We start from the raw sequence: 11,594 nt of genomic DNA on the forward strand, positions 1-11,594 counted from the left end.
GCATTAAACAGCATACTGAAGCACATGCTGAAATTAATGGATGTTTGCAATGCTCAGGGGTTTGTGTATGGCATTATTGCTGAGAATGGGAAACCAGTATCTGGAGCATCTGAAAGCCTTAGCCTTTGGTGGCATGAAAAGGTTAATTTTGCTGGCAATGCTCCAATTGAAATTGCAAGACACAAAGCAAAGGAAGGAACTAGAGGCCACAATGAAGAGCTGAACTTGTTGCACAAAGATGGTTCAATTCTTAGTAGCTTGCATGAGCTTCAGGACTCGATTCTCTCGTCTCTTTTGTCGTCTCTGATGCAGAGTTGTAATCCTCCTCGAAGCAAGTACCCGTTCGAGATTGGTGTTCCTCCTCCTTGGTGGCCTAAAGGGGACGAGGAATGGTGGCCTCAATTGGGTTTCAGAAAGAATCCGGGTCCACCGCCTTATAGGAAACCTCATGATTTGAAAAAGATATGGAAAGTTGTTGTTCTCTCTGCTGTGATGAAGCACATTTCTCCAGATTTTCAAAAGATAAGAAGTGTTGTGCACCAATCTAAGGTCCTGCAAGAGAAGATGACTTCTAAGGAATCATATACTTTAATGGCTATTATAAACCAAGAGGAATTATTGGCTCAAAAACATATGGATCTAAAGAAGTTTAAAGATGTAAGCAGTGGTTCTAGTTCTTCTATGCTTCATGAGAGCAATTATTTTCGTGGTGGCACAAGTAATGTGGTGCAACCCAACCAACCCCACCATGCTAATTTGGTTGAAGTTAAAGAAAATGTTCCAAGAAATAGCAAGGTTTTGAGACCAACGGCTATAACAATGCAGCTAGGTGATTGCAATGGTGATAAATTGGAGGAACACAACCAACCTCAACATGATCATGTTGTCTTTGAAACTGAAGTAGGTGGTGCAAAATCAGATATGAGGTCCAACAATAATACAGGAAATCCTCATAATAACACCATGGGGATTCCTCATGTAGACCTGAACCATCAACTTCACTTAGAAAGGGAGAAGCATAACCCACCCTGCATTGGTGATATGGTTCAGGTGGAAGCAAATATTCCAAGAAACAACATGGTTTTGAGGCCAAGAATGGCTATAAAGAGAACTATGCAGCTGGGTGATTGCAATGGTGAAAATTTAGAGGAACACAATCAACCCCATAATGCTAATTTGGCTCAAGTGGAGGCAAATGTTCCAAGAAACAACATGGTTTTTAGGCCAATGGCTATAAGGAAAACCATACAGCAATGTTGTTCCATTTATACTTGTGAGAACCCTCCATGCCTTTATCATAATTACCATCTTGGGTTTCATGACAAGGCTACAAAAGATGATCACCAATTGAATTGCCCTTACAGAAGTAAATCTTTAACCATGCCTAGTTCTTCAAAACCTAAACCTGATCATGTTGTCATGGAAGTTGAAGTAGGTGGTGCAGAGCCAGATATGGTTCCTAATATGATGTCCAACAACAGTACATGCAGTGCTCAGAACAATGACATCGATTTTTCAAACATGTTTCCTCATGCCAACCTGAACCTACAACAACAACATCAACAACTTCACTTGGAAACAAATTTCTTTGGTTCAGGGCCTGCTGTCAATAGAAATCAATCTCTTGAATCAACCAAATCCCCTGCATCATCCTTTGAAACCTGAGTTTGAAAGGGAAGCCATGTGTCTCTCAATCTGATGGTGATAGATTCAATCAAGCATTAATTGCCTCCACCAGGGATCCAACATGGAGGAAAACATTTGTTTTGGTGGCTACTGCAACAAGTTGGAGAAGAAGGTTTTTGTTCTTTAGAAGCGATCATAATCTACAGATACCTAATATTGAATATTTGCGAAGTTTTAATTTAGTATTTCTTATTTCAGTCCAATAGAGTGAAGGGTACATTTCCTTAATCTTTGATGCTAAGTCTAAAAGCAAAAGAAGTTTGAATGTAATGATATTGGTGTGTACTTTTACTTGACTTTATATGGTTTATTTTGAGTTTTAAAGTAAAAGAAGTTATATAAATGTATCTTATGAAAAAGATACTTTTATATAATAATATAAGAATAAATCATTACCGTTAGATCAAATCATGAATGGTCAAGAACTCAAGATTAAAACATCTTCACAGTCATATGGTAATATATATATATATATATATATATATATATATATATATATATATATATATCTTTGTTTGTCAAGCGTTCGTATAGTATATAGACTATGTTAGTGTTTGGTGACGAAACGGAACAAGATAGATTAGAAAGAAACAGAAAATGATGAAAGAGAACAATAATGTTTTGTGTGCTTTGTTGGGTAGATCCAAGCCATTAGAAAAAATATATAATTTTATTTAGATATATAACCTTGCATAATTAATATTTGATTGAGTATAAAAAATTGAATTCAATTGAATATTACACATTGGATCCGCTTGACATTGCTTATTTCGTGATATAATAACTTGTTTTTGTAAAAATAATCACTTATACATTTTTTGATGTTGTTTGTGTACGCTTTTGAAAAAAACAAAAAAATCTGATTATTTCTTTAAGCTATTTAAAGTGCTTTATTTCATATTAAAAAATAATGATTCTTAACTCTCTAAAAAAAATTAATTTTTAGAGTTTTTAATAGAAGCATAAGCTAATTTGTGTTTGGATACACTCATACACTAATTAAAATCATTTTTTTTTATCTTCTTTCATCTATCATAATAGTTTTTCCTGATAAGCTAATTATGTGTTTGTTTCAGATTAAAAAACACAATCATTTTTAGCTCTCTAAAAACAAGATTAATTTTTAGAGATTTTGAGGAAAATATAAACTAATTGTGATTGGACACACTAATAAAAATTATTTTTCTTATCTTCTCTCATTAGAATCGATGTGACATAAGATGAAGTATGTTTAAGCTTTTAGCTTGTTAAGTGTTAACGACATCCCAGGTCAATGCTAAATTGGCTAAAACGGCATGAAACTGGCAGTGAAGGTGGCCGACACTAATGTGCATTCATTCAGGGATGTAAGGGGTACAGTCCTAAATGCAAATCCGACCAACCCGACTGAAACCAAACACATTTTGGTGTTGGGTTGAGTCAATGGATCAATTCATATTTTTCATTTACCCAACCACCATCGGTGTGAGTATCAGATTTGAGGATTGAAGGGCGAGAAACCCGAACCAACCAAATTAGGGGTGTAAGAAAGTATTGCCTGATCCGCAAATCTGACCAATTTGAACTGAACTAAACACATTTTAGTGGGTTAGGTGGATAATTGGATCGGTTCGATTTTTTTACTACACCCAAACACCATATTAATTAGCATACAGAAATAGAACAAGAGTGTTATTGCGATCGATGGTGCCTTTGTTATCACCTTCTTCCATGTATGAACAAGGTAGTATAAGAAAAATGTGAAAAGAGGATCCAATTCGCACAAGTTTGAAAAATCACGTTTTTAAGTTTTATGTTAGAATATAATATAAAACCATTAAAGTGATCCTTACCCAATAGCTTAAGCTTTTGGGATAAGTGGTTGTTTGACATGGTATCAGAGCCTCTATGACCGAGAGGTCTAGAGTTCGATCCTTTCTCCCCGCACTTTCTAATTAAAAAAGTGGAATTTAATTAAGCACATGGTAGGTGGGCCTGTGCAGTAATCCACGCTTCAAGCCCAAAGGGCTCTTGCGTGAGGGGGCGTGTTAGAATATAATATAAAACCATTAAAGTGATCCTTACCCAATAGCTTAAGCTTTTGGGATAAGTGGTTGTTTGACATTTTAACACACGACACTTATGGCTTATGAGCTTAAGTGACTTTCTCTTTCCACTAAATTCTCACTCGTTGCAGCTAATGTGTTGAACACTATTAATTATTAACTTTTTGACTTTGTATCAATTTCCCTAATTTACCCTTTCCAACCATGAGACTTATCGTTATCTTATAAGGGCCCGTTTGGTGGACAGAATAAGCAGATAGAATAGGATAGTGCAATCATATTATGTTCTTATCTGTTGTTTGTGGCGCCAACAGGATAAGATAACACAATCTTATCCCTTATCTTATCATATCCATATTGTGTAAAATTTATCTTGAGTGGGAGCTAGGATAGAATTATTCTAATAGGATAGAATATCAGTTTACTGTAACCCTAAACTCAATTATATCAATATTTATATTTAATATAATTTATAATGATATTAATTACCTTGATGTAGTTTCAATTCGTTTTGTACTCTGTTCTTGTCTGATGCTATTTTTGGATCAGACTATTCATATTAATAATACTCATTTCTTTTTCAAAAAAAAAATTAATAAATATAAAATTTAAATTTTAGTAATATACTAAGTTTATTAGTTATCAAATACTAGTTGTTATTGTTAAGTTAAATTTTTTTATTTACTCATAAATTTAATTAAAAATGAACCAATTTATTAATTGTGAAAATATTGAATTTACTCATATAAAATAATGGGTAAATAGCCAAGTTGGTCCCTGAAAGTGTACGCCGCCTTCAACTTCGTCCCTAAACTTTTAAATGACGCACGTGGTCCCTGGATGTGTCAAATCTCCTTCATCAGCAGTCCCTCGGTTAAAAAAAGTTAACACCGTTAACGCAAGTGTGAGTTAGAATTTTTTTTTGTCAAAGTTGAAGCTTGTGTGGCATTTGACTGTTAAGAAAGTTTTAAAAGCTTCAATTTAGTCCTTGAATCTAAAAAAATTTATTTCTCTCCCGCATCTTCCTCTACCTCTCCCCACCACCATCTCCATCTTCTTCATCCTTCTTCTTCTACTTTCCACCCTCATCCCCTCCCTCTCACGCTCTGACGCTCTCCCTCACCTCAACCCTTTTTCCCCCACGTTTGTGTAAGTGAACTCATCTTCATATTCTGATCATTGGTCACTCCCAATGGATACCCTTCTGCAAAATGCTTATTCCTCACTTTCTCTAACGCCTTCCTTGTCTTCATTTGTCACTTGTTACTACTTAGTTAAGATTATTTTTATTTATATTATAATACAAGTAAATAAAATTACTATTCACTAACAATGAAATAGACTACTCACTTATAAGTGTTTATATATTAGTAGTAAATATTGATTAATTTAATATTATTAGTTGCTATTATTTAAAACTATTTCTCTACTTGCATAATAATTTATAATTTAAATTTAAATTAATTTTGAAAACAAATTATTAGTATTTTTTAATTATTTTTAATTTTTATCACTTGTCACTAATAAGTTAAAACTAATTGGTCAAATATATAGTTTTTACTTTTAAATAAAATAGGCTAATTAATAAAAAAATTATAATTTTAAAAAAGTAGGCTCATTTATAAAAATATAAAAAATTAAATTTAATAGAATAATCAATTTAAAAAAAATTAATTTAGAAAATTAAAATTTTAAAATATTATGTATTTATTATTCAAAGGAAAAGATGATGTATTTTCACTGTTTATATTAAATCGTATCACTATGTTGTCCACCTCAAATACAGGATAAGATAAGAGGCTATCATGCTCTTATCCTATCCTATCTTTTTTTTAAGCAAAATAAATATGATAAATATATGAAATGTTGAGAAACAACTCATCTCAACATGAGTAAAGTACCTAGCCAGCATATGTAACAACCCCTTTTTCCCATTGTTTTATTTAAAAACGTTTATCAGAGTTTAAAAACATATCAAGGGAGTATTATACTTCTTCACGAAAACTCATTAAAATTAACACTGATTGTGTTTGAAAATTTATAAGTTCATATGCTTTTCAAAGAAAGAATTATTTATGCCAATAAAATTTCTAAACCAGCCAGATAATCCTAAGATGCATAAGATCACTTATTTAAATAGGTTTATCTTCCATGATATTCCAATAAAATTCATCATACTCAGAACTTAATTTCATAAGCACTTCGGCCATCAACAGTACGACATCGCCATAATTTAGAAAATTATTCAACAACTTCCATAAGGAGAGGTTATAAAATCCTCTCAACAGAAATGTAAAAGTAACGTAAAATATTTACCCAGTGTTACATTAAAGAGCAAGACACTTATTTTATTATAATAATAATAATAATAATAATAATAACATAAACTAAGACTCTCCGAAGCTACTCCTCATAAGCCACATCTCTATCTCCAGTACCTGAGCGATGTCGCATAGAACATCATTCCAACAGAAGGGTAAGAACTTACATTGTATAAAATATAGCATAACAAAGAGCAAGTAAGCAATTCAGATTAGGCTTTATAAACTCTTCACCTTTTCTTTAAAATCTGAGTGATTATAATATTTGCTCTCAAGACAGTTTCATAATTCTTATTGTTGTTTCGGAAAATTATAAGTTTTAAGAAGAATAATAATTCGACTTTACCACAACAACAAAACAATTCACCAACAATTCACCAAACACATAAAACCACTGAAAACGTGAAACTTAGTGTGTGAGACTCTAATGTATGCATGTGGTACCAATTGTTAACCTTAGCGGTATCACCGCGTCCACTCCAGACAGTTAACCACCAATGAAGTCCACTCCAGACTTCCAGAACCACTCTAGTTCTGGGACAAACCTCAGTTTTCCGATGAAAACCGACACGTTGCCTCTTGACTAAATGAAGTGTATTTCGTGCAAAAACTCATAAATTAAAACATGCAATTTGAGACCACTCCAGCCCCAAATATATAACATATTTTCTCACCAAATTCCATAACGGAAATCACACCAAAATTGCAAAATAACACTTCAATATAATTATCAAATCATTCACTATTCCACCAACATACTAGCAACACAAAATCATCAAATGTTTCACATCAATTACCAGAATCAGTTTCAGAATCAATCCCAGAAATAAGCAGAAACATAGCAAACTTGCATATAATCCTAGTACTAAATGAGCAGTCCAAATATTATGAAAATTTTATCAAACACAGGCTTATACGTTAGCTTTCATATAAAATTGGTTTCACCCAATTTGGAATTCTGTAGAGAGAGTTATGCTCTCTACAGCACAGGTTGTTAGGGTGTTTGCGAGCAGAAACAGAGTGAACTTGCAGATAATTCTGGTATTGAACCAGCAATCCAAAAATTATGAAAATATTACCTAATATAACCCTATGAGTTAGCTTTCATACAACATTAGTTTCACGCAATTCGGAATTCTTTTGAGAGAGTTATGCTCTCTACAACACAGGCTGCTAGGGTGTCTGCGGGAAGAAACAGAATGAATTTCCAGATGATTCTGGTATTGAACGAGCAATCGATATGAAAATATTACCCAACATAACCCTATGAGTTAGCTTTCATAAAAAATTGGTTTCACTCAATTTGGAATTCTGTAGAGAGAGTTATGCTCTCTACAACATAGACTGTTAGGGTGTCTGCGGGTAGAACAGAACCCAATTTTCCCTAGAACCTCAATTTCGCTCAAAATCAATTTTGCTCACCACATGTTAACACTCCACACAGTCTCTCAGTTCTGAATTTTCAAAGAAGTTGGGGGTTCCTTCATGTTAAACTCAACCTCTGTTATACTACAATTATACAAGGTAAATTCAAACCCTTACCTTCTATGACACCGGTACAAAGCCTCCTTGACCCTTTTCTTCTTGAAGATAAAATTCTAGGTTTTCTCCACCTTTTCTCCTCTCCTTCACCTTTCACGTGTTTATCTGTTCTGCTGCTTCTCTAATCCTAATTTTCTGATTTCTCTCTTTTTAATTCTCTCATAACCCTTAAATAATCTTACAATGGGCCCCACTCCCAACTACTCACTTAAAACCTAAAACCCTTATTTATCTATATCACATAATAACTTAATTATCTAATAAAATCACTTAATGACCTTATCATCTAATTAAATCACATAATCACATAATCATCTAATTAAATCGCATAAATTATCAAAATACCATATAACATAATAATAATTAAGATAAAATAATAAATAACCTAATAACGAAAAGTGGGGTGTTACAGCATAAAGCCCGACAAAACCCAACCGCTATAGCAAAAAAACCTTCTAAAAAACCCAACGCACAAGAGTGTGCTTCAATACTAGCAATACCTCAAGAATCTAACCTTTTTAGAATGATCTCAATTAAAATTGATATAACGGTGACAAGTTCAACCGAATGGGACCTATCTAACCCCTCGATACCTGCAAAGAGGCCCAACCAAAAAGAGCAAACCAAAACCCCACGAGAAAAAATCCACCAGTGTTATAGAGTTGGGGCAAGTAAGACCAACAACGACAACAATTAACAACACCAACAACACAATCAAAGCCGCCTCCACGACATATTTAGGCCCACAACCGCACCAACCAAAGATCGGACAAGAAAACCCACCAACACAACAAGAAAACCCTCTATACCCTCTATATTTTGGGAGAGCAAAGCACCATACAACCAATTGCCAAGGCCAGCACCAATTCCACATCAATATTCAACAATGAGACCCCAAATCAAAAAACTAATACCTGATACAATGAACGTGTATGCTAGAGCTTCCAAGGCATTCATGTAGTTATCCTTTAGTAAGAAAGCCATCAAGTTTATCTCTAGACATAGCATAACAGATGTCGACAACAGAGAACGCAAAGAAGGAGAAAAACCTCCATTACCACTTTACTAAAACAGAGTTCTCTGCTGCCCACCCTCTGAAGATGAGAAGACAACTGAAACATAACAAAACTGGTTCCATGTACAGAGGAAAAGTACTCTAAGTTATTGAACGATTCTAATGGTTGGCAAAAATCTTGTCTTGAAGAGCGCAACAAGTAATTGTTGTGGATCCAAAATTGAAGAACAGAACCCTCGGACCGACCAAAAACAAACCTCTAAAACCAAAACCCTCGACCACAGATCTGTAGGAAGCACAAATCTGCGGAATCCTGCGGCCACAGAGAGAAACCAACGGCGGACGACAATGAACCACAAGGCACAAACCTGGAGGGCGAAGACGCTGGTGGTGGAAGGAACAGAGAGACTTGAGGCTAGCATGACCCAGATCGGCCGATCCAAAGCTTCGTTGTCGTGACAGGAAGAGAGAACGGCAAGGGCGGCTCGCCACCTTATTGAAAGCAAAAGAACCAAGACGCCAAGCACCGCGAAAAAGACGAAAGGCAAGAATATCTGCTCTTATCCTATCTGACCCCAAAACAAGCCCTTATTTTCTTTTCACAACAGTTTATATTGAATAAATTAAAATAATTATTTAAATACATATAATTAAATACATAATTTTTTAAAATAATAAATGAAATACATATAATTAAATTCATAATTTTTAACTAAGTGGTTGGTGTATGGTTAAACACTCTGTAATTACGGTTCTCGCACAAGACAGATGTCGAACGCGATGCTAGGACAACCGGTTCGACAACTGACTAACAGTAACAACAGAAACTTTAAAAAACAGAAGTAAATAGGACACAGTAATTGTTAACCCAGTTCGGTGAAACTTCACCTACGTCTGGAGGATTTTCACCCAAAGAAAGGAAATCCACTATCTCAAGATTCAGGAATTACAGAAACTCATGAACACCACAGTTCATAGTTCACTTCCTAATCTACCCAGTGTATTTCTACTTAGTATCTTAACCTAAGTATGAGAGCCCCTCTCACTTTCCCTCAATCACTGCCACAGTGATTGTAACAAACAATCAACAATCAGAGTTTGAAGAATCAAAGAACACAAAACACAACTTTGCTTTATAGAATCAGGGAGCAAAGTTTGTTCACAAGAAACAAGGACAAAGAACAATGAACAACCCTAAAACACTTGATCTCTCTCTATTAGCTTCGGTGGTCTTCAAGCTTTAGGTCTTCATCCCTTTTTATATACTTCAGCAGCAGCAGCAAAGACATTAGGGTTTGCTTGGGTTGAAGTGACAAATTGCAACAACAAAACAAATCAAAACTGAATCTCCAAGATATTGTTTTGTTTTTCAAAAGTAAAGATAGAAACAAATCTTTTAACAAAGATTGTTCCAACAAATAACAACCCACAAATAAAACCCTTCTGGAACAGCTACTTGATCCTCAAGTAACTATAAAAACATATCTTCATAAAATCTTCAAGGGCCCACATCACGTTCCAAGCAAAGGACTGATGTCCTAGCTTCAAGAAATCAGATGTCAAGGCATCTGCTTCGACATCAGGTTGTTTTTGACAAAATACAGACAACAATGTAACAACAATCTCCCCCTTTGTCAAATTTTGTCTAAAACAACTCACAGATCAGAGAGGGTAAACATAGAGAACCAAAGCTCCCCCTTAGCAGCAGACTCCCCCTCAAATGATGAATCCATACCAACAACTAGCATAGTTGGAACATAACACTTAGCAGCAAAACATACTAACTATCCAACAAGTGTAAACCAGCAGTAACTTGAACATAACAGGTTGGAGAACTATACAACAGTGACTTGTCTTGTCTTGAAAGAGTCTTCAAATTATTACAGACCAAAGCTACAAAGCTACCAACAAAAAACAAACATGCAACAGAAACAACACAGATTCTTCACCACAAACTACTCCCCCCTTTTTTTAACACGAATTTGGCAAAGGGTGCACAGCATAAACAAGCCATCACTTCTAAGACCAGAATGACAACAATTCATGAACATTTTCAATAACTGACTTCTTATAACCGGTAGATGGTTCATAACACAAGGTAGATTGTTGGATTTGAAGATCAAGTTCTGATGTGTCAACAATGGGGTTTGGATTTCCAGCAGAGGGTTCCATATTCACATCTGAAGTAATCTCAACTAATGTCTCTACATGAGGTTCAACATTGGGAACAGAAACAGATTCAGCTGATATCTCATGACTCACACTAGGCACAATAGCATTAGGATCTGCACTTACAGATTCACCTATGCTTGCATGAACAGTTTCTGGTGCATTTGAGACTTCAAGAGAACTTGCAGCAACAAATTTCTTCCTCCACTCCTTCATAACATCTACACCAGAACTCTGAGATTTAAGAAGAGCAACATCATTTGAATATGATCTATTCACCCTAGATGGATGTGGAGACATATCTTCCTCGTCGAAGAACTTGACTCTAACTCCTTCTTTAGGTTTCCACTCTTTCCTTGTTGGAGCTACTTGTGGATTAGTCCTTGGTTGATCATGAGACTGAGGATATCCATATAGCTTGTAACAGTAGGGCCTTATATGACCAAGTTTACCACAGTGATGACATCTCCAAGTAGATTTCTTGGATTTTCTGAACTGAGGGTACATATGTCGTACAGAATGATGCGAAATTGGGTCTGACATTGGTTGCTTAGTTTGCTTTTCAGATGAAGCAGACTTATTTGCATTCTTGTAGCTGAAGCCTATCCCTTCCATACCTCCAACTGTTTTCCCAACTTCCAAAATCTCCTCTAACACATTAGTACTATTATTCATCATACGAATAGACTTTTTCATACCTTCAAGCTTTGAGTTCAGTAGAGTAACTTTCTCTTGTAAGCTACCATTGATGATTAGAATTTTCTCATTCTCCTCACGCAACTTGCTGATGGTCTTTACTTCTTCTTGCAAGTTGGA

The 11,594-nt window shown here is 35.0% G+C and overlaps 1 protein-coding gene across 1 annotated transcript; it reads left to right on the forward strand.

The window, feature by feature from the left end:
- On the forward strand, window positions 1-1,665 carry LOC130744531 (uncharacterized). Its single transcript, XM_057596705.1, has one exon. The coding sequence runs from the start codon at window positions 25-27 to the stop codon at window positions 1,663-1,665; it is 1,641 nt and encodes a 546-aa protein (XP_057452688.1). The 5' UTR covers window positions 1-24.
- Window positions 1,666-11,594: the final 9,929 nt, after the last annotated feature.

Source organism: Lotus japonicus, chromosome 3 (assembly GCF_012489685.1).
Source record: "Lotus japonicus ecotype B-129 chromosome 3, LjGifu_v1.2".
NCBI classification, from domain to species: domain Eukaryota; kingdom Viridiplantae; phylum Streptophyta; class Magnoliopsida; order Fabales; family Fabaceae; genus Lotus; species Lotus japonicus.